This window comes from Fringilla coelebs (assembly GCF_963513975.1).
Source record: "Fringilla coelebs genome assembly, chromosome: 11".
NCBI classification, from domain to species: Eukaryota; Metazoa; Chordata; class Aves; order Passeriformes; family Fringillidae; genus Fringilla; species Fringilla coelebs.
In genome coordinates this window covers 18,311,100-18,338,188 of record NC_140037.1, presented here as the reverse complement: position 1 = coordinate 18,338,188, position 27,089 = coordinate 18,311,100, and the positions used below count along the sequence as shown (strand labels likewise).

Sequence of the window (27,089 nt, the reverse complement as noted above, 5' to 3'; positions counted from 1 at the left end):
TGTTTTTTCCTCCTTAATTTGCTCCCAGGGAGCAGCGTGTGATGGGGATTAGCCAAAGGGCTGCTGAACCCACTGCTTGGGAGCCCACTGCCGCTGAGCTTCTGGAGGAGCAGCAATTCCCACCTGGCTGTTTCCTAGGAAGAAGCAGAGTGGGGCTGTATACCAGCTGCTGCACAGCCAACAGTCATATAAACAAGGGCTATTGGGGTGTGGATAACAGGGGTGAGGGTGCTGGCAGTCTGGCCCTGATCAGTATGATGTGTACCCTCCACACCCACTCTCCTGCACAGTTGGAGATGTTCTGTTGGTTTTCCAAGTGTTTCTTGCTAAAAATCAGGCTGGTTTTTGTGCCTGTGTCACACCCAATGTCCCATTGTGGCCCTGTGGTGTTAAATGAGGCAGTCCAGGCAGGGCCCTCCTGTCCTGGCTCAGAATCCTGCTGGTCTCCATAGCTGTCACTGCTTGGTTGTCACAGCCACTTCTATTTCTGTGTGCTCAGGGGCATGGTTTCCTCTCTTGGGAACAGAGGACCACTGCAGTCACACAGATGTGACCTGGGTTGCAATTAGTAAAGCTAATTAAGGATGTGCATCTGTGACACCTCAAGCATTGCAGACCCTCGAGCAGCACCTCTGTGCCCCGTTCTCTGGCTGTGTCTGCTGTTCCTCCATGGTTCTTTTCTGTGGTGATGGTTTCCTTCTGGTTTAAATTCTAAGCATTGGAGGAAAAAGCAGCAGCACAGCCTGGTCTAGGGCTCTGCTTGTGTTTGTGTTTTGTCAGAGACCTGTGGCTTTTGCAGCGGTAGCAGCACTTTTTTGTTTGTGGTTTCTGGTTACCTGTGGTTGCTGTCAAAGGTTGAAGTGAGAATCATAGGTCCTTACTGAGCAAACTGTGAGGCACATCCTTCCAGAGCTGCTGGCTCTGAAGGTGTGTTTATCCACACATAAATGCAGTCTCAAGCTCTCTGTGTGTCTCCTGAGGCTGGCATGGCTGGCACTGGTGCCCTGCAGCCTGGCTGGGGCCACTCTGTGCAGGGATGGAACTTCATTTTGACTAGGAGAGTAAATTATTGTAACTACAAATGGTGATATTTGGCATTGCTTCCTGATGCTGGAAGGGAGAGGAGTCCTTGAGGACTCCTGATCAAATTCATTTTGGTGTGTTTCCATGGAAACAGGCTGAGCAGGGTCCGTGGGGTAGTGCTGAGCCTTGGCTTGCTGTTCGCAGGGTTATTCCAGCTTGGAGCATGGCACTATTCCTTGATCCTTGGGTCCTGGTGCTGGGGGAGCAGGACAGGCCCTGCACTGCCTGTCCCTCCTGCCAGGCTCTGGGGGTGCAGAGCAGCAGCCTTTGGCAACCGAGTGTTTGTATTGGGGGGGAAACATTTCCGGCAGTTGGAACAAGGAGAATACGGACTTATCTCTCGCAGCGTGGGATGGAGCCCCGTTTTTCCACAGCAAATCTTTTCCTGCTGGCTCCTTCCTGTGGTCAGGCCTCTTTCCTGTGGCCACGGCTTATCCCTTTCTCCCCAGCCCCCCTGCCCTGCCTGAAGGGGTGTCACCACTGTCACCACTGCCATTCGGGTGCCACCGAGGGAAGGAGCAATGTCCCACCGAGTGTCTCTGAGCACTGACACCAATTCTCTGCCTCAGGGCCTGGTGCTGGCCCTGCAGGGACACAGCCCCCGAGGGGGGACATCCTCTGTTCCCATGGTGCCAGCAGTCAGTGAGCCCCGTGCTGTGTCCCACTCACACCCCAGGGCTGTGGCAGTGCCAACACTCAGTGAGCCCTGTGCTGTGTCCCACTCATACCCCAGGGCTGTGGCAGTGCCAGCAGTCAGTGAGCCCCGTGCTGTGTCCCACTCACGCCCCAGGGCTGTGACAGTGCTGCAACAGCAGTGATGCTGTCCTGTGCATGCACACAGGAGCTCTGTCAGGAGCCAGTGTTCAGCCAAGGCTCACTACGTGTGGGAGTCGAGCTGTGTTGGTCTGGAGAAGCCTGGTTTCCATTAAGAGCTCCTCCAGAGCCTGCCAAGCACGCAGGGTATGGGCTCACACCCCCCTCCCTCTCTCCCTCCTTCTCTCCTGGGCTGACAGGGACACACAGCACATGGAGACCCTCTGTTCCTGCCCACCCATGGGACCTGTGTGTGCTGCCATGCTCAAGGGTACGCTGGAGTCATGGTGCCTTGTCACCTGCCCCCAGCCAGCACCCATGGAGGGGACAGACGGACAGACAGGGAGGTGGATGCTGGCTGGGGGTGCTGCTGCTTTCAGAGGGGCTCAAGGACACACACTGGACTGGGAGGGGTGTTTGGAGGGAGGGATTGAAAATCACCTGTGACCAGCAGCAGGGGAGGGGCTGGATGGGGCCACAGCAGCGTCCAGGACGGTGATGGTGACGGGGATCTGCAGGGGATGAACAAAGATTCCCCTGAGCAAGGGCTGAATGAGCCTCCTGCCTGGCCTGAGCGAGCACTGGGGTACTGAGGGGGAATTATTTGCTGAGGTTTTCCATCAAGTCAATGACATCGTTCTGTGCGAGAGTTCACCCTTTTACGTGCTCCAGCCCCTGGCAGCTGGGGCTAAATAGCGACATTCAGGCCTGAATCTGCCCATTCAGGAGCCAAGGTTTGACCCATCGAGGGAGCTGCTGAACGAGGCTTTTGAGGGAGAAGCAGGGACTGCACTCTGAGCCTGCACTGAGGACCCAGCAGTCCCCCCACCCCTGCCTGCCCAGGGACCTTGGGGAGGGTCAGGAGCTCCTGACCTGGGGACAGGAAAAGCAGGACAGTTTGGGGACCTGCCAGCATCCCACACAGGCCATTTGATTTCTTTTCCCCAGCATTCATTTCAGTGTTGTCCAGTTTTTCTCTCAGAGCATCCCACGATTGCCACCCCAGTAGTAAGTTTTATTTTCAAATCAAAAAAACCCATCCATGTACACCAAGTTCCTACGTACAGCAATCGTGGTGCTGGCTTGGCAAAGCAGTGGTGGGAGCTGGTTGCCCATAAGGTCTGTGCTATCACATCTTCCCCACTTATAATTTCATGAATTTCTGGAAGTGCCATCTCTGTGCACTGCCACAAAGGAGTCCAGCCTGGGACTGTGCCCATAGCTGCAATCCCAAATTAGGGGCAGTAGCAATGTGAATCAGAGGCTAATGTTATTCCTTTGCTTTTCTTTTTGTTGCCTACATGCTACTCTCTGAGGTCAGGCAAGTGCAGCCTCTTTCTGTTTGTATCTCAGGAATTGTAGCTTTGTGCAGGATGATGTGGTCAATCCAGTGAGTGTGCTGTCCCTGCTGGCCCTGGGTCAGGCTCTGTACTGGTGTCACTGTCACGTCCCAGGGCCCCTCTGCCAATGCCAGCAGACGCCATCCAGACACGTCCTGCAGCCACACAGGGCGCAAAGACACAAAGCATCCTTTGGGCCAGAAACTCCTCTGGAAGGTCCAAAAATAATTTGGACTGAGCCACAGGAAACATCAGGCAATTTCTTTGCTTCCAGCCCAGACTGTTCCTCACCAGCAGGAGCAGCAGGTCCCAGGGCCATCTGTGGGTGCCCAGGCAAGCCCAGCTGAGGCCCCTGGCTCAGCTGTGTGCTCTGTGGCACTGTCCTTCCCTCAGGGCCTGTCTGTGTCCATGACCCCACAGAGGAACACTTATTTTTAGTCCTGCCTTTTTCCTCACATTTATTTTCTGACTCTACAGATTTTTCTCTCCTATTATGAAACAATTTCTATGAACAGTGGCCAGCCTGTCCAACAGCCCCTGAGCTCCAAGGAGCTGTGCTGGTGCACACAGAGCCCTGGAGTATCTCCTGAATGTTTTCCTAAAGGGAAGTGTGTCAGTGTCCCTTCCTGTCTGTGGCTGGACACAAGGCCATTGATCAGCTGTTGTACCGTGTGGTGCATCCATTAGTGCTGCAGAAGCTTTTTCAGAGAGAGAAAAAACCCAAATCCAATTCTCTCTGCAGCCTCTGAGGGTTATTAATGCTGCAGCATTTTCTGCAGCACTGAAATTCCCAAAGCCTGTGGATTTTCATAACCACCCTCCTCTGGTCTTGTTCCATTCAGGATAAATTCTGAGGACATGCAGCCTCTGTAGAACAATTGCAGAAACCCACAGCTGATTGCTCTGTCCTTTTCCAGGATACTCCTCAGCAGTGCAGAAGTTCTCCCAGACTCTGCAGTCCTTCCAGTTCGACTTCATCGGTGACACACTAACAGATGATGAGATCAATATTGGTGAGTTCTCTGCTTTTTGAAGCTGACTTCCTGTAATTGGAACAGTCTCCCTCTCTAGGAATTAGCCTGCCTGATGGTTTTTAAGCAGCCTCAGGAGCCAGGTTCCAGGCAACTCTTCCACAGCTTATTTTATGAAGTTGAACAGTCACGGGTCGAGTTTCACATTCCCAATTCAGCGGATAATTTGCAGAGGTTTTCCATGGCTCCAGGCTTGCTCCATGCTGCCAGGTGCTGGGGAGGACAGCGTGGTGCTGACCTCCCAGCCAGCCCCTCTTCCCAGAGCTGCAATGGAGCCCAGCTCTGGATGCTGCTCCCAGAGCTGCCTTCGCTGCGCTGGAACTGCCCCGCGCTGCCCTGCAAAGGCACCAGGCTGCAAACTGCTGGGGAAAAGGGTTGCTGGATGTGTCTCAAATGGAAAACAATGGCCATCTGTGCCCTGGGCAGCCTTGCAGGGCTGCTCCCTGCACATCTGCTTGGGGATTAGTGATCCTGGAGCTGTGTTACATCCCTGCCCTCCCCCAGCTCAGCTCTGGGAGTCACTCAGCATCCACACCCGGGGGGCCTTAATGCCCCAAACTCTGCACGTTTCACATGAATTTGCTCTTGGTTTAGCGAGGTGAGTGGACTCTGTGGGGGTGACAGGGGTCTGCAGGAGGGACAGCAGAGCGTCCTCAGCCCCCAAGGTCCTCACCCTGCCCCATCAGACAAAGCACTTGGGCCGCCTGCCTGGGCTGAGGAGCTGGGGCTGAGGCTCAAAGGGCATTCTCCAGGCAGGAGCACAGGGCATTCATGGTGTGGGGCACAAGGCACAGGGTCTTTTCCAGGCTGCCCCCAAGGGCTGCACATAGGGTGAAAAAAGAAAACCAGCTTTTGTCAGGCAGTGGTTGCAGAGTGGCCACAGTGTGACATTGCTGGTGTCAGGTCTCTCAGCTGCTGTCAGAAAGGGAAGGAAGTAGAGCCTGTTCCTTGGGCTGTTGTATTTAAAGCCACGTGAAGCAGACTGCAGCCTGCCCCTCCAAGGCTTGTTTCCTTTATGGAAAGTCTCTGGGTGAAACCCGCTGGAAATGAGTCAGCCTCCAAATGTAATGGCAGCCGAGGTGCTGAGCTTCCAAACACACACGGGTCAGGGAGGGGGGAACTCTGCCAGGTAAATGCCCCTCCTGGGAGCTGAGGGGTCTGAGGCAAACAGCCATGCAAGGAAAGGAGTGTCCCTCCTCTTGGCTGGAAGGAACAAAGCTCCAACAACCAAGCAAGGCTGCTGGGAATGACAGAGGTTGAATAAAGGGAGTGTGGGATGTGGGAGAGCAAGAGAGCAAATGTAAAACTCTCTGTAGTGAAAGGAGTATGTTTCCCTTCAGTTTTGCTGGGGAGGATTTGTTTTGCTTTTTCAAGAAGAGGTCCCCAGCTTCCCTGTGAAGAAGCCTGGGCTGTGTTTCTCCTCCCACCCAGGTCCTGGTGTGCCTGCAGGGTTTGAGGCTTCCTTATTCCTGACACAGCAGTGGGGCGTTGACATCTCTGTAGCAGCTTCCATCTGCCAGGGTGCCAGGGGTCTGCGTGGGAGGCAGAGCTCATTTCATGTGCAGGGTATGGGAGTGAAGCAGAGCACTTACAGGCACTTCTTATGCGCTGCAAGAGAACGTGTTTGGGTTGTAAATGGAGCTTAAGTCACACTGCTCTCTCCTTGTGTGGGCACAGAGCAGGCTGGCACCCGAGCAGGTGGCAGTGGGGACACTGCAGGTGGCAGTCGGGACACTGGGCTGATGTTGTCTGTCACGAGCAGCACTTTCCCCTGGGGATGTGAAAGGTCATGGATGCACCCGTGTTACCCCACAGCTGCAGCCCCCCATGTGCTCCCTCCTGCAGCTCCCCACTGTCACCTCACGGGACCCAAATCAGCAGCTCCTGCAGAGATGGAGGGGGCAGTGAAATGGGGTGGCATGTTCTTCCCTCCCAGACACAGGAACCTGGAATATGGCTCTAAGGACCTTCCTGGAATGCTTCTGGCTGCCCAGCAGAGTAGCCCTGGTGTTTCCAGGTGTCAGTTCCCAGGTGTGGCTGGGCAGGCTGTGGCTGCTGGTGGCCCCCCTGCTCCACACTGCCCTGCACGGGCTGGCAAACTCTGACCCAGGCCAGTAGCAGATCCACCCCAGGCACTGCTGGGCTGGCAGCAGGATCTGAGCCTTGTGTGTGGTGCAGGGTCAAACTCAGTGGGCTGTTCTGTGACTGGAGCCAGGAAACATCTTCCTGGGCTTTTCCTGTAGAGCAAAGGGAAAAAACAGCTAGGGAACATTTTAGGCACTGACATATTCCCTGTAAGTTTGGGGCTGGACTCTCTCTCCCTGTGATAATTCTTTTCCTGGCTTAGGCCCCTGGGTGTGAGCTGTAGGGCCATTGCATTGCTGGGTGCTGGAGCCCTCACTGGAGGAGAGCTCAGAAGCTCCTGACTCATCAGGAAGGTGTGTTGGGCCACTGCCAGCTGAGGGCCAATGTCATGAGGCTGCAGGTGTTCCCTTCTGTGTGTCTCAGCAGCTAAAGAATGAACCCTCACACTGGACTTCAGCAGGACAGGTACCTCTCCCAAGGTGCTGCTGTGGATGAGGGGAGAGGGCCCTCAGATTGCACAGGGAGCACAGGAGCACCCTCTCCCTGACCTGTGGGACAAGCTGATCCTGTGCCTGCACTGCTGTACACCTGCTGTGCCCCGTTGTGTGCTGCCCAGCCCAGCCCAGCAGGGAGGGAGGGTCTGAACTGCAGAGCTCTGGGGTCTCACAGAGCCACTCTGGGATGTTCCCACCAGGGCAAGAGGGAGTCTGGGACCCACCAGACCTGTCCCACACTGTGCTGAGCAGGCTGGAACTGTGGGAAACTTTCCCAGCTAACTCCCAGGTAGTTCCCAGGTAACTGGGGTGATCAGGTTGTTCCCCCAGGCAGCCAGCACACAGCCGCAGTACCTGCATGGGCAGGAGTTTGCCCAGCCTTGCCTTGCAGCCCAGAGAGAGGGGAGTTTGGCTTGGCACTGTCAATGCTCTGCTGCTGAGAGGTTTCCTTCCCTTGGACAAATTCAGCCCCTTCCCAAGTTCTACTTTGATGGGCAGGGATAGGGGCTGCATGTTCCCCTTTGGTGTGGGGGGACCTGCTCCCACCTAGTCCTTTATTTCCCCAGGCTAAATTATTCTTATTTCAGTTTGTTAAAGGAAAGGTTTTGTGCTATTTTTATTGTAGTTGGACTCCAACTGCTTATCAATGAGATCTTTTTGTTTCACTGCTAGCATTTTGGGGAGTGGTGTCAGTGTCTGTGACCATGTCTACACCTGCTGCCTTTCCTCCTGTCATGGACTTTGTGCCTCCTGATGCAGCATGTGATCTTTGTCATTCCAGGCCATTTTCATTTGACACACTTGTCCTGGTCCTGGCAAGCACCTGCAGCTCTTCCTGGGACAGAGGTGCCAGCGCCATCCTGGTGCTGCTGGCAGCTGTCCAGGCACCCCTGTCCTGCCCACAGTGGCAGGGCCTGTCCTGCTGCAGGGGATGGCAGCTCCCCTTGCCCTTCTCTGGCCTTTCCCTGCATTTGCCCCTTCTCTGCCACCTGTATTGCCATCTCTATAACACAATTCCTGATAAAAGTTAATTAACATCCTCTCACCTTCCCAGGACCCTCACTCCTTCATTGCCTGGGTAGGAGACCCTCCTGTCCCTTGCATAGATAAATCCCCTCAAGGCCAGCCTGCACCTGGCATTATTGCCTCACACAGTTTCTGCCAAAAGGAGCCACCTCTTCCTGGGTTTTTTGCCAGCCTTTAGATGGCCATGCTGGGGGGTACAGCCACATTGGGGTGTCCTGACATGTGTCACACAGGGTGTGACAATGCCACATCCAGTGCCACATCCCAGCTCCACTGACCAGCCTCTTCTTTTCTTACAGCCGAGTCCTTTAAGGAGTTTGCAGAGCTGCTGCATGAAGTGGAGCTGGAGAGGTCCATGATGGTAAGGAGATGGGAGCTGGGCGCTGTCATTCCTGAATGCCAAATCACAGCCACAGCACCATGTGCCTCTGTGTCAGGCTTCTCATCAGAGGGAAGCTGGGAGCACTGGGAATGTGCTCTGTACTCATCTGGTCCGTGGGCCCTGAGCATGGGCAGGCACAGCAATAGGTGTGAGGGGCTGTGGCTCTCTCAGGCAGCACAGGCAGGCACAGAGCCCCAGGCCCTGCAGCTGGAGGGGCTGCTCACCAGCTGCTTCCATGGGGAAGCCAAGGGTTAAAGAATAAGAAGTGGTTTTGCTCAGTTTTTGCTGGGTGCAAGAAGGCAGGTGTCCCTGAGCCCATCTGTGCTGGTCCAGCTCCTGCAGTACAATACACTGCCATCAGTTTCCTGCTGCCATGTGCCCTCAGCCTCTCCAGGACTCCTCCAGAGCCAGTGCTGGCTTCCCATTTCACTCCTAATTCCAGGAAAAACATGAAGGTTAGGCTCGGTGGAGAGCTTGCAGCATGCCAGGAATGTGCTGCTTGGCTCTGCCTTCCCCTGCCTCGTGCAGCAGCAGGAGCTCCTGCCAGGCTGGGCCAGAGGGTCCATGGGCAGGCAAGGAACAGCAGGAAACCAGGAAAGCACAGAGATACTTCTTTATTATGAATTACATCCCAGGTATAGTAGCTCCTTTGGCAGTGGGGGGAGCAGTGGAAGGTGCTGTTTCAGAGGTTATGGGCACTGTCCAATTTTCAAAGTTGGGGTTTTTTTTCCCTCTACTTGTAGGATCAGTTCTGTTTTACAGCAGCTCCCTCAGGAGGTTTCACACTCACTGTGTTCATCAGCCTTAAATTCCCTGAGGGGCTGTGCTGTGTGGTGCCCTGTCTCCTTCTCTTCCCCTCTCCCTTCTCTGGAGTGTGGGACAGAGCCTGTCAGTGGGGATGGGAGGAGGCAGTAGGCTGGTCCCAGTGCCAGGCTGGAGCTGGAGCCAGTGATACAAACTGGGATGAGCTCACTTTCATGTGGATTCCTGGTGAAGGTGTGCAGAGCACCATCCAGGAAAGATCTCTCAGACATGAGACAGGAGTGGAAGAGACACGGGCAGGCTTTCCCTTTTCCCTAGCTGTTCTGTGACAGATAACCTGCTGGCTGAATCTTGAGACAAGGGAACTCCATCCTTCATTTGAGAGCAGCCTTGTTAGTTTGGGGACACTCCTGTCACCCACAGGATGTCCCCAAAGCCTCCTGGGATGTGGCTGGGGTTTGCTGTGTGTCACCCATGGGGAAGAGCAGGTACAGATGGTTTAAGTGAATTCACCTCCAGACAGAGAAGAAGTTTCCAGTCAAAAACATTAAAATCTCAGAGTTCTTGGCTTCTAGCCCTGTTCAGCCGCTGTTTAGGGGAAAATTGATCGGCATCCTGCAATTCAAATGCTTTTTCTTTGCACTGTAGGTGCAGAATGCGAGTGATTTGCTGATCAAACCTTTGGAAAACTTCCGTAAGGAGCAGATCGGGTTCACCAAGGTAAGGCTTGTTTGTTTGTTTTCAGTGTAAACAGATTTGTTTTCTGCTACTGTCTTTGAATTCAGATTTTTCTCCTGTTGTTGTTAACAAGCAGTTGCTCTACTGCATTCTGACTTCAGGCACTCAGAAACTCCCTGTTCAATGCTGGCTTTCAGCTGCTGGCATGAGGGTTCGTGCTGTGACTTTTAGTCTGATTTTTCAATCTTAAGAGTCTCCAAAATCTTTTCCTGAATTCTTTGGGTTCTCTCCTGGCCTGATTCCAGCACTGCCTCTGTCCTGAGCAAGGGGTGCTTGTTTCAGCCAGGAGATTCTCCTTGCTGCTTTACCCTCTCTGTCCTTTGTTCAGTCAGTGCTATTGAGAAGAAAATACTTTCTGCAGAGAAGTGTGTGGTGGAGTGGGAGGGAGGAAGGGAAGGAGGGAAAGCAGGAGAGGCCAGCAGGCAGAACCTGATAATAGTCATAGGGCTTTTGTTATGAAATATTTACATAAAGCATCTAATGAGTCTTTCAGATGGACCAAACTTTTAAAGAAACAAGCTATAAAAAGCAAATTCTGCACATGTGGAGCACAAAAGATCATTTTTCCCTTGTCTGCTATCAAGAAATCCAGGTTCCATGTTACTCAGCGGCAGCTTAAAATGGGGCTGGCTCTGACCCAGCTCTGAAATGGAGATGTTTTGGAGAACACTTGAGGCTTGGATTCAGCCCAGCCCATCTGGAGGCTTTGACTTTTAATAAATACAGTGTTTCAGAAGAGATACTTGATGGCCCTCCTGCCCTCTGCCATGCCCTGAGGGCTGGTGTGTGGAGCCCTCTGAAGAGCTGCAGCCACGAGCATGGCACAGGTGCTGCCCACAGCCCCTGCTCTCGTGTCCTTCAGGCTGTTTTTGTCCCAGAAAGCCCTTAAGGTGTGTAAGGGCCACTCTGCCCCCAGCCCAGAGCATGGTGTGCCCCAAGAGCCGAGCTGGCCGCACCCACAGGCCCGTGCCCATTCCTGCTCCCTTCCCTGATGGCAGGCACGGCTCTCAGCAGGGCTGGTGCCACAGCCCCAGCACTGACAGGGATTCACCTGGCAGCCTGCAGCCCTTCCTCAGTCCCTGTGCATGGGCAGAGTGCTCCAGGTGGAAGCACAGGATGGTGGCAGTGGCAGGACACTGCTCAGAGCAGCTGGAAAGGTGGCAGAGGGCAGGGGGTTGTTGCAGGTGGCTCAGCCATGGTAGTTTGGTTTGGGGTTTTGTTTCTTGTGAGGAGCATGAGCTGCAGAGGTGCCAGGGCGCTGTGGTGGGAAGAGGGCTGTGCAGTGGCTCAGCACAAGTGCTCCATGCAGGAGTTCACAGGACAGCACCTTGCACCGTGCCAGGATCCAGCTGTGCCCACCCTGGGAGGTGCCCCTGTCCCCAGTGCCACCCCAAAGCCTTGAGAGGGTGTGAGTTTAGGAGCGAGCCCCAGCCACTCCAGCCCCGTGTCCTCAGCTCTGATGCTTCCCTGAGAGCAGCCTGTGCCACGCTGCTGGTGGGCTGCACCCTCAGGTGTCACCTCGGGCACAGAGCCTGCCTTCCTTCACCTGCCAGCCTGCAGAGCATCTCTGGGTCATCCCTGCATGGCAGCAGGAGGGGGGAAGTACAAGTGAGGCTCCTCACAGCGGTGCTCTCTCAGTGTGGGTTCCTCCCATCGCTGCTGGGTCTGGCATCACCCCATGGACCCTTTCCGATCTGCACCAGGGGCAGGAGCCCAGGCCAGGCTGTGGAACAGCCTGGAGACATGACACAGGGAATTTGTGCCCTCTGCTTAGTTTCCGTATTTTGGCAGCGTCGCCTTCTGTGAGATGTTTTCTGTTCCCTTTGCGAGCTGCTGGAGCCAAATAGGAAGAGCCCTTGAATCGGGGCTTTGTGATGCCTCTGGCTGGAGCACAGCCAGTCTGACCAACACATCTGAGTCTGCATTCAGCCCTTCTGCCGGGAGCAGTGCAGTCTCCTCGGGAGGCTGTGCTCGCACACGGGGCAGCCCCGGCTGTCACCGGGACCCCTCCAGCCGCTCCCTCCCGCCGCAGCCCGTGGGGTCACTGGCTCTCCTGTGACTGCTGTCGCTGTGAGTGACTTGCCCCAGCACAGATAAAAGGGAGGATCTGGGACCCCCTGAGCTGAGCCATTTCCCAGCTCTGGCACTCATGGCAGGGGGTGAGTTTGGGAAGGAGCTGGTGCATATGGAGGTCCCATCCCTCCCTCTCCATAGCCGTGGGGCTCAGCTCCACACTGTGGGGCTGGGACCCTTGGGGAAGAACCTGGCCCCACTTACTGAGCCAAGGAGGATTTGAATAGAAAAGTTCAATTCCAGTTTCACTTGGAAGGAGACAGCTTTTTTTAAAAAACACAAAGCCAACCAAAAAAATCAGAGGGAGAAGCTTGTTGGGATGTAGTGTAAGGGCAAGAGGAATGCTGAATAGCTGCAGTGTTTGTCAAAATTTTTTCCATAGGAGATAATGTATTCCTAAAAGGTCTTAGTTAATTTTGTTATTAATTTCATTAATTATAATTTTAAAAGAAAGGGAGGGTAATAACTTCTACTTGCTTTTATCTCTGGGGGAGCAGGGCCTAAGGAGCATTTGAGAGGAAGCAGTGGGTGAGGGAAAATGCCAGGATGAACTGAGTCTGCTTTGATAGAACTGCTCCTTCTACACCCCTTGACATTTTAGAAATCTGTTTTTGAATTAACTGCAGATGCCTTATAAAAATGAACTGTGATGATCCTGCATCCACTGCTCTTGCACCCAGACCCCTCAGGTGTGCATGGAGGTGGGGGCTCCCAGCAGGAAAAGTGTGTTTGATGCCTTATGGAGAGGAGTGGCCCGTGAGCTGGGTTTCTCACCTCCCACTCACTCCACCTTCCCAAAAATGGGAATTTCAGAGGATCCTACTTAGCAACTAATGGTTAAGGGGGAGTTTTGGCAAGTCTGTTTGCCCTTTTCCTCCTGAAGCTGCTGAGTGGCTCCAGTGTCACCCCAGTGCTGGTGGCAGTCGGGGTGTGGGCAGGACCTGGCACGCACAGAGCAGCCAGAGCTGCTGCTGCATCACCTGCCTCAGCAGGCAGCCAGTGCTGTCCCACGGGCTGCTGCCATTCCTGGGCACAGCAATGCCTGTCAGAGCTCCCAGCACTGGTGGTTCAGAGCCCCCTCCTGCCTGCCCTCGGTGGGATCTGCTCTGTGACTCCCAGTGAGCAATAAACGGCAGGTGGGTGGTGCCTCTTGGACTTGGCAAACCTTAATGGAAACGTGGTGCTGCCCTTTGCTGAATATTCATGAGGAACTAATTTGTGCTCGTGTTTCCAGATTGTGCTTCAGTCTGGGTGATTTTTTTGTGTTGTTTTTTTTGTCTTGGCTTGCTCTGGTCAGCAGCCAACTCAGAAGGATTTGTAGGTCATCCTTCTGCTGTTCAGTTATATGCTAATAAGCCAGAGTGGGAATGATTGGCAAGCTCCCTCTTCGTGGCCCAAAATGCCACACTGCACTGTGGTCCTGTCACACATGGGTCCATCCTGGACATCATTCCCAGTCCCTTCAGTGCTCCATGTCCCCAGTGTCCCCCTGCCTGCCTGGCAGAGGAGGAGGCACTCCCCAGAGGAACTCCTGTCTGGCTTCCCTGCTCCTGCTGCAGAAGGAGCTCCACTGCTCTCCCAGGCCTTCCTTTCTCTTCCCCAGTCTTTCCTTGAGCAGAGGTGACCCCTCTTCCTCAGAGCCCACCATGTCTTCCCACGGGGAGCTGCCCACAAGCTGGGGACAAAGCTGCTGCCTGGTGGTTTGTGGTCTCCCTGTGGCTGCAGGCTGTGCCCTCCTGTGGCCATCTCTGTGGGCACCACAGCTCAGAGCCTCCTCCACGGCTTCTTGTGGCCACAGGCACAGGCACCACAGCCTCCCACAGCAATGCCACCTCCCCTGGGGACAAGCCAGGGGCCCCGTGCTCCCAGGCTGCTGCATCCAGAGTCACATCCCCCTGCCCATGGGCTCTGCCATGCCCAGCCATGGTAGCACCAGGCTCTGGTGGTTCCCTTGCCTTGTGCTTCCCACAGCTCCTGGCACAGGTGAGCAGCCTCCCAGATGGAGAGCAGGAGAGGTTGGTCCCAGCTCTGGCCTGCAGTGTGGCTGTCTTCCCTGGTGGCCTCTCCACAGGGTGGGGACAGCTGAGTCACCCTATGTGTGCTGCTTGCTGGTGGTGAGAGGTAGGAGAGAACTCCTGGAGTGGGCTCCAGCCCCATTGCTGCTGCTCACCCACAGCCCTGCTGGGGACCAGGGATGGCACCGTCCCGGTGCTGCCACCACCACCTCTGCACGGCACCTTGCTGGAGACAGTGGAGCTCTTGGCTGGGTTTGCAGCTGCCTTTCCATGGCAGCACCTACTTTTCTATCTCAGGACCTGCTGCTGGCACAGCCATCTCCTCTGAGGTGTGACGAGGTGGCCACAGGAGCACTGTGCCTGCAGCCCCACAGCTCTGCTTCCCTGCACTTCTGTGGCCTTGGGGCTTGGAGGCTGTCATTGAGGAAATGGAAACAAGGCTGTATTAGACAGGGCATCAATGGCACAGACAGCCCAGGAGTTTGACCTTACAGACGCAGGAACTGCTGCTCCACAAACGCTTTTGCTGCTCTGTGTTTGGGGTTGCTGATCAGGGCCTTAGTCACGAGGGTGGTGGTTTGTTTTTATCATCCTTCCTGGCCTCAGCCCCGCAGTTGCTGCACTGCTTAAATTAGGATTCACCCTTGGAGGATTCTCTCTTGCTCTGGATTTGGTGTAGATCTCTCTGTTCTGATGTGTGAGGCTGCTAACACACAGTCACAGTACCTGATATTGCAGGGGGTGATTCCAGAGGATGCACTTCCCTTCAGGTGTCCTGTGATTCCAGGGTCTACATAGCAGGATAGGGAATTGCTGAGGTGAAAAGGTTTGCTGGGCTAAGCCTGCCCTGCTCCAGACACTTACACATAAGCAGGGGTTGGTGCCACTTCCTCATGGTAATTGTGCTTTCACTACAGCCACGGCAGGACTCTTGTGGGGAGAGAATCCTCTTCCCTGGAAGGCAGCTGGTCAGAAGGGTTGTTGCTATTACTGGGAGCCACCTGTGCTGAGCCCAGGGGTTTTGTGAGCCCCCAGGCATCCTGCTGCAGGGCATCCTGACAGACAGATGGAATAGCCTGTGCAAATGGAACAGGGAAGCAAAACTTCAGGCAGGGGAAGCTGTGGTCACTACTGAATTCATGAGGAAAGTTCCTAATACCCACAGTCTGGCAGAGCCCATCTGCTCTGGCTTGTGGTGGTACTGGTGTATTCTTGCTTATCCATGCATTTCTGAGTGGGGGCAAGAGAACAGGATTTCAGGGCTTTCAGGAGATAGATGTTGAAAAATGCCAGTAATTCCCCAGGAAGCTGGAACTGCTTTCCACTTCCTTGAGTTTTCAAAAGCCAGACAGAAGATCTGGGCATCCCATACATACCTGCACTGTGTGTACACCAGCTCTCAACTGCTTGGACCTGGCACTGAGGCTGCTGCCAGGCTGGAATTTCCTGATTTCAGTAATTTAGTTGCCTCCCAGGAATCCCTGATATGTCAGATATCATCTGAAGTGGGTATTTGTCAACCTGGCCCCTACTCTGGTTGTTTTGTGATTGCCAATGTCACAGTCAGTGCAGGCAGGAGCCAAGAGCCTGGTGCTCAGTCCTGCTGCTCCCTGCCTGCTCTCAGGGGTTCCTTCTTGAGTGTCTCTGTTTGCTGCTCTTGTTCATTTGCGCTCTCTTTGCAGCACTGCTGAGGGCAGATGAGGATTTCCTGCCTGCCTGATGCCCTGCCAGGCTTCTGCTTTCCTTCTGGTACTCTCAGAAACAAATGATAAACTCTTTAGAACAGAAAGGGGCCACAATCTAATGAACCTTTTCTTGACCTTGCTGTGGCTGTGTGAACAGCATGTCAGGAGATGGTGAAGAGGTTTTTGATGTATGAGCACGTCTTCAGTTTACTGGATATTGAAGAGATTGAGAGTGGGGCTTTTGCCATGATGTTGGCATGAAAAAATGCTTCTTGTGCCACAGAGTATTGCTGGACTGGGTCTTGAGGTGTAATTGCATCCAAGGTAGGCAAGGGCTGTGAAATCAGAGCAAATGAGAAGTGACCTTCTGTTCTATGGCTGGGTTGACCAAAATTTGTCCATGGGAATACAGAATTGCACAAAGAATCTTGGCATTGATGCATGTTCTTATCTGGAAAATGCCAATAACTGGTTCTGCTGCAACCTCTTTGCATCTACAGGAAAGAAAGAAGAAGTTTGAGAAGGATGGAGAGAAGTTTTACTCTATGCTGGATCGCCACTTGCATTTGTCTTCCAAAAAGAAGGAATCTCAGTTACAGGAGGTGTGTATGGAATTTTTCTCAGACTTAGGTCCAGAAGTGACAGCACCAACTGCTCTAGGTCTTAAAAAAAGGGAGATGAATCATCCCTTAAAGTAACCAGTTGAAATTGATAATCAATTAAATCTACCCAAAGCCTGGGATCTCTGTGGGACCGGGGAAATCAAGCTCGTAGTTCTCCTGTGTCTGTTGGCTTCAGACATTGTCATTGCTTGTTGTCACCTTGATGGTGAAGGGCAGTGACCAGTGGCACTGGCACAGCTGGGGACTGGCCACCCTTTCACCTGGGGAAGTGCTCTGGCTGAAAAGTAACCAGTTATTATTCCTTTTGCTGGCCTGGTGTCCTGCCTTGCTGCTGGTGCTTTTGGGTGGCTGTGGGGGCAGGCAGAGGAGGGGGTTCCTTCCAGCTGGTGCTGCTGCAGGCATGTGGCAGCAAGAAAGGAAAGCCAGCTGTTCCAGCCCACACCAGAGCAGGTGGATCTGGTCAGATCTGTCAGACCAGTTGTCACATCAACCTACGAGCATCTCTGCAAGACAGACTGTGTGTGAGCTCATCCTGTGCTCCTGCCACTGCTGCAGCTCCAGAACTGCTGGTTCTGGGACACTGATGGAGTCAGGCAAGAGGGTGGTGATGGTGGCCTTGTCAGGAGAAGAGGTGTGCTAAAGTAATAAAAGAGCTTTGGGAAAGCCTTTTCCTTGCAGAGTGAGAAGAGGTTTTGAATCCTTGAATGAAAGGGAGCCAGAAATGGGCAGACTTAAAAGAATATCCAATGTTCCAGCTCACAGCTGGGCTGGACACCAGGCAGGCTTTTAGTGAGGACAGAACTATGTGTGGGCTGACAGACAAAAGTGAGTCAAATATTTTCAAAGTACATGTGATGTATTTTCTTTTTCCACTTTTCCCTCTTTCTTCTAGGCCGACCTTCAGGTGGACAAAGAGAGACACAATTTCTTTGAGTCCTCCCTTGAGTATGTGTACCAGATCCAGGAAGTACAAGAAAGCAAGAAATTCAGCATTGTGGAGCCGGTAGGAGCTTCCTTTTCACAGTCTCACTGGTTGATGCTCAGATGTGCTGGCAGGGGAAGAGTTGCCAGGTTGCATTAGGTTCTGTGGGGCAGGAGCACTGTGAAGTCCCAGTCCTGTTTCTTCTGGCTGTCTGTGGATCCTGAGGAACAGGTTGGACACTGTACAGAGCTACAGGTCTTGTTGTGACTTATCTTGGCCCCCCTGGGTTTGGTGAGTGCTGTCTGTCTGTCTGCAGAGGGACAGAGGTGTTACCTGCCCTGCTCACCTGTCCCAGCCTGGCTGAGTGCAGGGACCCTGCCCTGGATGGTGGCTCTGCCCCAGTGCCAGCTGCAGTGGGGTGTGGGATCTTGTGGATGAACTCTGCAGATCTGCTCTGGGTCTCCCTGCAGTGTCTTTCATTCTGGGTGTTTTATTCAGACAGATGTGTGGGTGGTAGCTTGGGCTTTAGGGACACTGTGGTGGATAAGCCATACCAAGGCTGGCATTTCAAAGTTGTGAAGAAAAAGTAATGGCGTATGTAATTTCTGAAACCCCACACTCTGTCCATCTTTCCTTCCATTATAAACACAGAAGTTCAGTGTGTCCTTTCCCTCCATTGCAGGTGCTGGCATTTCTCCACAGCCTCTTCACTTACAACAACCTGACAGTGGAGCTGACACAGGACTTCCTCCCATACAAGCAGCAGCTCCAGCTCAGCCTGCAGAACGTGAGTCCCTGCCCAGCTGAAGGACTTTTCTGTGTGACTTCTGTTCTCATTTGTATTTACACACCTCTGATGGCAAGGTCTTTCCACCCAAGCAGTCTGGCCATGTTTGCATTGTTGCAGATACAGTTATTTCCTTCTCAGTTCATGTGGGTTTTCCCCTCTCTTCATGGGACAGTTCACAGGTCTATGAAATTGTTTTCTCTGGAAGGGGCTACTGCAGTTGCATCATTTAACCTGGTGCATAAAGAAGCCTGAGATTTTCTTTCAATCAAGAGATTGAAATTGTACTCTAGGAAGGCCTCTAACCTTGGTGTTAATGGTACTGGCTTCTTGCAGGCTTGCTACATGCTTTGGTAAGCTCCTCTGCTGGCCAAGTGTACTCATGGGGTAGAATATCTTACTCCTGTTTCCTTTATCTTCAGTCTTTCCCAACTGGCCTTCATTTCTGTGGAACAACAGCCATAAATCTGAGACAGGATGGTTTTGCTGCTGGCTCGTTAATTGGTCCAAGTAGTATTCCATCATAATGCCTGGATTTTGTACCCCCTGTTGATGTGACTCATTCATGCTAAGCACTGTAGCATGATCAACACCTTTGGGAGGAGAATGCACCTGTTACCTGAGCAATGGTGTGAATGGGAGCTCCTCTGCTCCAGCCAGCCTTGAAATGTGCTGAAGTTCCCTAATTAGGGGAACAAGTGGCCTCCCAGCTGTGGCACTCAGCACCATCTCTGCACATGATGTGTCTCTTCAATCATCCCTTAGAGCTCAGTGGTTCTTATAGCCACTTTCCATATGGATTTGTGGAGAGGTTTCCATGTTTTGTACCTTGGGAACAGATTCATTTCTGCTACAGCATCTCAGATTTATCTAGGAATAAATAACCTGCAGCTCACTTTTTACTCATATTCAGATATGCTTCTGTTTGTTTTCTGTTCCCAGACAAGGAATCACTTTTCCAGCACACGGGAGGAGCTGGAAGATCTGAAGAAGAGGATGAAGGAAGCACCCCTAACCTGCAAGCTGCCTGGGCAGCCAACCATCGAGGGCTACCTGTACACTCAGGAGAAATGTAATGGCTCTGGGATGCAGCTGGGTGCAGGGGGAATGGGGCTGCCCTGACATAACCCAGCTGTGGGCTGCATTCATCCCTGCAGCCCTGTCACCACTGCCAGGCACAGCATGCCCAGGGTGTCACCTTCTGCCACTGCCTGAGGTGCCTAGAGTGTCACTGCCTGCAGTGCCTGGGGAAGCACTGGCAGCCTCAGCTGGCAGCCTTGTCAGCAGTGGCACAGAGCTCTGTCCAAGTGACATATCTGTGACAGCACCAGCTAATTGCCCTGCACTCTGATGAGATGGGATTTATGACTCCAGAGCCTGGAGCTCTGGCAGGCTCTGCCTTGGCTGTGTTTTACCAGGATGAATCTGGTGTCCTGCCCAGCCTCCCTCTGGCAGCCTCTGTGAGCAGCTGAGCACAGCCAAGGTGGAACCAGTGCTGAGTTAAGCTGCTGAGAGCAAAACTTGTAATTCTGTGCAGAATAAAATCAGACCAAATACAGCCTTTTCCAAAACCTGGCTGCAGCTCTCCATGGCCATGCAGCAGGAATGCTCAGAGGGCATAAGACTCTGCAAAACTGTGACCTCTGGGGCTACAGACAACTTTGTAAGCATTCATTCTTAATCCTACGTAGAAATCTATTTATACATATATTTTTATGTCTGTTTATCTTGCTTTTAAAAGAAAGCATACTCAGTAATTTTAGATCCTAAATGTAGCATGTTCCTGCAGGCCAGTGGCTATTTTCTGCCTCTATTTATGCTTCCCTGTAAATCAAGTATGAAAAGTTGTTCTTCCTGACAACTGCAACTTAAAAACAAATTATGGAAAAAACACCAGTTGAATTATTTACTATAAAAGGGTTCAGGTAAGAAAACAGAACAGAGGAAAGTGACTATGAATCTGGAAATAGGAACTTCAGAGTATTTCAAAGCTGCTGTTGTCTTCATTATTGAGTTTTCACCCACAGGAAAAAGTAGTGGGGTTTGTGGAACAGACATTCAGGGCATGTAGAATCCTGCCAGTGTAGGTCTTGGCTGGGCTTGGCCAAACCAGCCTGGCTTGTGGTCAGAGTCCCACAAACGCCCTTGCACCAGCTGGGAGTTGGGAGGGTGCTGGAGGCAGCTGCTGTCCTGTGCTCCTCTCCTCCTGTTTCTCCTCTCCTCCTGCTTCTCTCTTCATCTCCTCCCCTTTTTCTCCTCCTCCTCTTCTCCTCCTGACTCTTGCCCATGGAGACACCTGCAAGCTTGATGTCCCCAGGGGCTGTCAGTGTCCATCCCCAGAGAAGGGAGGATGTGTGGGCAGCACTGACCATGCCTTGCTGGCTGCACCCAGCTACAGCCCTGTGCCTGATTCCAGCCTCTCCTGTGTTCTGCAGGGGCTCTGGGCATCTCCTGGGTGAAGTATTACTGCCAGTATGAAAAAGAGGCCAAAACCTTACGGATGACACCCATAGACCAGAAGCCTGGAGCTAAGCAGGTGAGTTGGATGTCTGCAAACACTGGGCCCACCTTCCACCCATGTATGGCCTCCCTTCCTGTGACAGCCAACCCTGCAGGTGCCACAGAGCAGTGGAGTGGGCTCTGTCCCCTCCCTGCCCACACAGGGCAGTTTGGTGTCCCCTGAAAGAGGCACCCCTGTGAGGAGAGGTCTCACTCCACTGTGTCCCTGGGAGCCCAGGCCCTGCAGGGTTTGGCAGCAGCCGTGGGTCGTGTGACATGAGAGATACCAGACAGTGCTGGCCCATGAGTTCAGTCTGGGGTGAAACTTGTGTTTCTGTGGACAGCTGATGTTGATCCTTTCCCGTGCACAGAGGCTGGAAGCCACAAGAACTGTGGCAGCCACTGAAGGGCCTGAATGACTCACGTTACTACAGGAGTTCCTGCTTCCAAATGCAGCATTTCCTCACAGCACCGTGTGCTCACAGCACTGGTTTGTGGTTTGATTTCTGCTCTCAGCACTGGTTCTGTGGGACTGGGACAGTGTGGGGAGAGGAGAGGGCAACAGTGCAGCTCCAAACTGCACTGAGGCAGCAATTTGGGTAACTACTTCTTTCACAAAGTGCTTTGGCTTACCAAAGTCTGGGAGTTCCCTCAGTCCCTCCTCGTGACAGGGGAGGGGTGGGAGGATGGAGCTCAGCCAGTGCCTCCAGCTGAGTCCCCCGCCCTCCTCTGCCATGGAGTGGTCCCCGGGGCCTTCCCAGCCAGGCGTGTGTGCTCCAGTGTGTGAGCTCATGCTCTGCTTTTGGCAGGGCTCTGCACGCTGCAGCAGGAAAATAAAATAGATGTTTTGCAACCCCTTGGCAGAGAGCTGGGCAAGGAAATATCCAAACTATTGTATAGAGAGATTTGTTCTCATTTATGCCTTAAGCGGGTCTAGTAAGGCCCATTAATGCAGGTAGGGGCTGGGAAAACTTATTGCTTTCCCAAATGCTGGTAACCTGCACCATCAGGTCACAGCTGGCCACAACCCCACAATCAAATTATGAATTAACTCTGCTGTGGAATGCAGGGACCCAAACACCCAGGGCCAGAGTTGAGCCTTTCCAGTGTATGTCTGCTTTGTCTGGGGTGAGGAAATGTACCTCCTTTTGCCCCACAGTTTGTGTAAAGCCATTTGGTTCATTGGTGGTGTGTGTAACTGGTACTGATCACCAGCCCTGGTAAAAATTAGAACCCAGCTGTGTCAGAGCCTGGGTGAGCGTGGTCCTGGCCTCAGAGCCAGGGAGTGCCTCGCTGGGTTGGTTGGAGCAGTGCTCCAGCACTGCAGGGGCAGAGTGCTGCTGTGTGGGGTAGTGCTGTTGAGTCCAGAACATTCTCTGGCTGAGAGCAAGCATGGAACTCAGAGCCTCATCTGCCTGTGCTGATGGTGGGAGGACCAGCTGTGCCCTGGTACCGATGCCATTGGAATGTCAGGACAGGAGCTGTGCTGTGCTGGGCTGCAGCTGAGGGGCCTGAGGAGCCCAAACTCTCCCATGTTTCTGTCCTCTCATCTTGGCTTTCATGTTCTCTCCTAGGGCACCTTGGACCTGACCCTGAAATCCTGCGTAAGGAGAAAGACTGACTCCATAGACAAAAGGTTTTGTTTTGACATTGAAACTAATGAAAGGTGAGAAGCTTCGTGTCTGGTAGCCCCAAACCCCACGGGCCTGCACTAAATCCCTCTTTGTTGTCTATTCAAACCAACTTTTCTTCCTTTCCCTGCCTGCCCCTGGGGGAATTCCGCACAGGTCCGGGACCATCACGCTGCAGGCGCTGTCAGAAGCCAACCGCAGGCTGTGGATGGAGGCCATGGACGGGAAGGAGCCGGTGAGTGTTCCTGGAGCCGGTCCCAGCTGGAATGCGCTGCCCAGCAGTGTCCTCTGCCGGCGGCTGCTGCTCGGGCTCACTGCTGCACCATCACCACGGGCTCCCTGCCGTTCCCTCTGCTCCCACTGGGGATTTTGGGTTTCCCCCCGAAATCTCGGGGTGCTCCCTGCTGTTCCAGACCCCAGCCTTTCCGGAGCTGGTTCACTCCTGCTCCTCACTACCTGCTGGAGATGATGTTTTGTCTGCCTCTGCTCTTAGCCACCTTCAAAGGTGTCACTGCCCACCCTGCACCTGTGTTCTCCCACCTTTCTGTGCCTACTGGTGTCCCCTTCCTTCACTCTGAGCAGAGCTCAGGGCCTTGTGGCTTGCCTACAGAACAGAGAATTTCCCTAGCAATAGGTGCCCCACTGAAATGCAGGGAGGCAGCGGAAACTCCTTGATTGTGGAGATAATGGGTTCTTGCCTAATTATAAAATAAGATTTCTATGGGACGTTGTCTTTTTGGCCGTGATTGTCTCTGGGTCATCTGGGGGTGATTTATGGGATGCTTCATTTTCTTTTAGAAATAAATGTCAAATCATGCTGATCATGTTTTTGCTTCTCCCTCCCCCATTCCCACCCTTTTTTCAGATTTATCACAGTCCCATCACGAAGCAGGAAGAAAGTGAGTCACTTCTGTTGCTGTTCTTTGGGCTCTCACAGCCTCGAGGCCAGGCAGAATTTGCCTTGCAGATACATCATCCTCAAATCCTGCTGAGTAGCACTGTCCCCGCTCCGTGACAGCAGTGTCACTTCTGTTCTTCCACCACAGTGCCTGGCACTGAGCCCAGATGAGAATGAGTTGCACAGAACTGCAGTGAGCAGTTTTTATTTAGCCAGGAGTAATGGGATGTGAGGTTCAGTTTGCACCTCCAAACCCCAGTGAGAGATTCTGAGGATGTGTCCCTTAACAAAGGTTGTAATGGGGCAATAGAGGTGGCATTGAGTTCCCTGGATCTCCCACTCACCACCATGTCCTGTGTCCCCCCTCTCAGCAGTGAGGTGTACCCTGCAGAGCCCTGGAGTACTGAGACACCCTGCAGAGCCCTGGAACCCCTCTAGGGCTCTGTTAGCTGTCTGAACCCTGCATTCTGGCTCAGAGCTCACTTCATCAGCACTGTAACTAGCTGGCTCTAATGAGCACAGGGGGAGCATTCCAAGAAGCATGAGCACAAACCTGCTGTGTGGCCATGTTCACATCACACGCTGGGAGGAATGTGAATTAGGGTTCCACTGAACAAGCATTCTCTATTTGTCATAGATTAAAGCTGGTAAGAATTCCAGTGGTATCATAGCCCTCAGTATTAAGCACCAGGTGGGTCTGTGCTTATTCCTGGGGCAGGGCTAAGAGATGTCTGAGTTTGATGTTGCTGTTGCTCAGAGCCAACAGATTCAGTATAAACAACCTGCTGAAAATGCAGGGATCCCATAGAATTGCCCAGCTCAGTGGAGGAAGCCCTGTGCTCAGCTTTCCTCAGCACATCAAGCTGGATTGGTTTTGCTTTTTAATAGATAAGCAGAAATTACATGGTCCCATGATGAGGAATAACTTTAACTACAGATTTTTCTCTGGAGAGTATTATTTAAGTCTTTATCAGACACAATCCAAATAATTTACACTATTATTATTATTATTAAATACCTTATTATTAAAGACAGAGAGGGGGTAGGGACCAGTGCTGCAACTCAAAATAAATTTGAGGAAAAATGGGAGAACATGTGGAACTAATAACTAATAACTCCTGGTCAGGGTGTCCAGAACTCTGGTGTTTCCTGAGGGGGTGTGGGTGCAGGTGTGAGCACTCAGTGCTGGGGCATGCAGCTCTGGGTGCCAGGAAAGGCTGGGGGTGGGGCTGGGGGGTCCCAGGGGTCTCCAGGAGTGCTCAGGCAGCTAACAGAGCTTCCTTGTCCAAAACAGTGGAGCTGAACGAGGTGGGCTTCAAGTTTGTTCGGAAGTGCATCAATGCAGTGGAGACCAAAGGTGAGGAGCTCACCCAGCCTGGCCGTGCTTCCCATGGCCTCGGGTAACACTGTGGTTCCTGCAGTACAGGGTTAGCCACTGGCACAGGACTGCAGCTTTCAGCTGAGGAATGTGTGTTCTTCAGTTAAATGCATGTTCTTTGGGAGCAGAAATCCCAGAGTGTTGAACCAAGTCAGTTGGGGTTGAACTTCCACCTTTATGCTGTTTTCACTCGTGGTTTTCTCAGTTTTGGCCCTGAGCACACCCAGTGTTGGGCAGGAGAGCAGCTCTGGCAGCAGGGGTGGCTACAGGCTGCTTCAGCCCCAGTCTGTGAAGCAGCAGAAACAGGTGGAAGGGTGGCAGCTCATCCTCTGGGCTGTCACATATCATCCTGCCTGTGCCAGTGAACAGCACCAGAGTGGGATGGGGACCTGGATTCATCTCCATATGTGGGGTTGGGGCTGCTGGGGCTGTGGCAGCAAGGCCCACTAGAGTGGGGAGCAGCAGGGGCACAAAGACCCTGCTGGCAGAGCTAGGAGAGAGAGTGATTCTGCCTGTCCCTGCTCTGGCCAGTGTTTTCAGATTCTACTTCAATGCTTTTGTCTTCTTTGGGGCTTTGAGCAAATCCGTGATAAAGCAGCACCCCAGAGAAATGGGGTGTGTGGGCTGTTGTGTCCCACACCCTGGCTGTGCTCACCTGGCCGTGACATGGTGACCATGGTGGTGCTGGTGGCCTTGGCTGCTGGGGTGAGCAGAGCACCTGCCTGCAGAGCCCAGGGAGTGGGACAGGGTTTGGGATATGGGACAGAACCCGGGGTGTGGGACAGAGCCCAGCAGCAGGAGAACATTTCCACTAGATGGGGCTTGTGGATCACCAGCAGCAAACCTCAGCTAACGCTCTTGGCTTTGTCCTCTTAGGAATCACTACGGAGGGCGTGTACCGGACTGTTGGCAGCAATATCCAGGTGCAGAAGTTACTGAATGCCTTTTTTGGTAAGAATTGATCACTCTGTGCAATTACACTGTCCTGTTCTTGAATTGTTTGTGAGAGACAGAGTGGATCGGGTTCCACAGTGAGAAATGTCCAGCATGGGTTTTGGTCCCTGTGACCCCTCTGAGGCTCATCTTCCCCTTCTTTCCTGGGATAACACGATGAGCTGGACTGGGAAGGTGGCCTTTGCAGGGAGCCCTCCAGCCTGGTGTAAGGTTTTTCTCTGGAAGGATGGGGATGCCTTGCTGTGTGCAGTGTGTCCCATAAGGAGCCAATGTATGGTAAGAAGTCAATGGATGCATTCCTGCTGTGAGCCTTCCTGTGGCTGGATCTGTCTGTCCTATAAACTTGGCAACTGGGGAAGTGTTTACAGTCTTGGCAGGTTGTGGGGCTCAGCAGCACTGCTTTGTGCCAGGACAGGCCCTTCTGGGCTGGGCCCTGGCTGAGGCCATCATACCCTCACCTGCGAGCCTCTCGGGGAACCTCTGGGGTTGATCCCCACCTACCAAGGCCAGACCTTTCTACCCAGCCCTGCCTGGGGCTGGAGCACAGGGCAGGGATTGAGTTCACCTCTCTGCCTGCGTGCCTCGGGCTCATGCCAGCTCAGACATCTGATATTAATGCAGCATTCAAGGCTTTGGCTGTTTCCTATTGCTTCTACTCTGGATGTTGTTTATTAAAACCTTGGTTTGTACTGGTGTCTGGCTATGCCCAGTTCTCACAGAGCCATGACTTCGGGTATCTGCCCAGCTCTGCTGGCCCATGACTCATTGCTAAGCCTCAGGTTCTATTGCTGCTTGATTCTCACCCTCCCTGTGAGCAGCTCTGTGGTTTTCTCCTCTGAATCTCAACAGTGAGTGGATTTTTGTTTTGTTTATCTGCATGGGTCTGGGTAACCACTTGCACCCCACTGCATATGAAAGCATAATGGAAAGTCCAACACCACAGACGTAATTGCTGCAGCAGGATTTCATCTTTAACCACTCAAAGGGGATAATTTTTTTTTTTTACTCTCTAATCCTATTTATTTTAAAAAATAAATCCTGCTGTTTATTTCTGTAGTCCAGCTTCCCCCCATCCTACAACTTCATCCTTCACTTTGTGGCGCCACAGACGTGATGTGGTTTGTTGGGGGGAGGCAGGAGCAAATTGTATTGCCATGCTGCTGGGCCTCCCCTGAGCTCCCTCCTCTCTGTGCAGCAAGAGGGAATGCTTCCAGAACAGCCTTCAGGGGAGTAGCTGCAAATGAGAGATTTGAGTTGGCATTCAGATTACTTTGGATGTCAGGAAGCTTGTCTTGGACCTGTTGGAATCTGTTGTTTTTGCCAACCTTGGGAAAAAAATAAACTATAGAGAATATGCTCTCAGTGGCTTCTCAGCACTGCCTAAATTTTATCTCGTGCTTCCCTCTTTGTCCTCATTAGCATCACTCCCCAGCCTCTCCAAAACCCTGACACTGGTGCTGTTTTTCTGCTTTTCCCAGCCATGGGAATTAGGAAGTCTCTTTGTGTGCTGCTGTGGCTTCATGTGTCTCAAGGGGAATCCTCCACCCCAAGCAGAATGTTTGTTAGCAACCTCTAAATGAACTTTATTCTAAAACCTTTTCATTCTCCTTCCAGATCCAAAATGCCCTGGGGATGTGGATCTCCAGAGTGGGGACTGGGACATCAAGACCATTACCAGCTCACTGAAGTTCTATCTCAGGTAACACTGCAGATCACACCTGCCCCAAGGAGGCAAAGGGGACTGGGGCTGACCCAGATGAAAGCTGAAATGAGCTGCCAGATATTCACATCTGGCTGTTGCAAAGGGCAAAGTGACAAAGGCTTTGGGAAGAAGGATGATAAATATGGATGTTGCAGAATCCCTCAGTCC

The 27,089-nt window shown here is 52.8% G+C and overlaps 1 protein-coding gene across 2 annotated transcripts in view; it reads left to right on the top strand.

The window, feature by feature from the left end:
- The window catches only part of OPHN1 (oligophrenin 1), a 50,163-nt gene that overhangs the window by 10,459 nt on the left and 12,615 nt on the right, over window positions 1-27,089 (top strand). For both annotated transcript variants that reach the window (XM_084212830.1, XM_084212829.1), the window contains exons 2-15: window positions 4,154-4,249; window positions 8,172-8,233; window positions 9,665-9,736; window positions 16,028-16,129; window positions 17,043-17,153; window positions 17,755-17,859; window positions 18,802-18,931; window positions 20,295-20,395; window positions 21,933-22,024; window positions 22,146-22,224; window positions 22,855-22,888; window positions 24,182-24,244; window positions 25,142-25,216; window positions 26,834-26,918. In XM_084212830.1, the coding sequence (XP_084068956.1) occupies window positions 4,154-4,249; window positions 8,172-8,233; window positions 9,665-9,736; window positions 16,028-16,129; window positions 17,043-17,153; window positions 17,755-17,859; window positions 18,802-18,931; window positions 20,295-20,395; window positions 21,933-22,024; window positions 22,146-22,224; window positions 22,855-22,888; window positions 24,182-24,244; window positions 25,142-25,216; window positions 26,834-26,918 (1,207 nt within the window). The remainder of the gene's footprint in view (window positions 1-4,153; window positions 4,250-8,171; window positions 8,234-9,664; window positions 9,737-16,027; window positions 16,130-17,042; window positions 17,154-17,754; window positions 17,860-18,801; window positions 18,932-20,294; window positions 20,396-21,932; window positions 22,025-22,145; window positions 22,225-22,854; window positions 22,889-24,181; window positions 24,245-25,141; window positions 25,217-26,833; window positions 26,919-27,089) is intronic.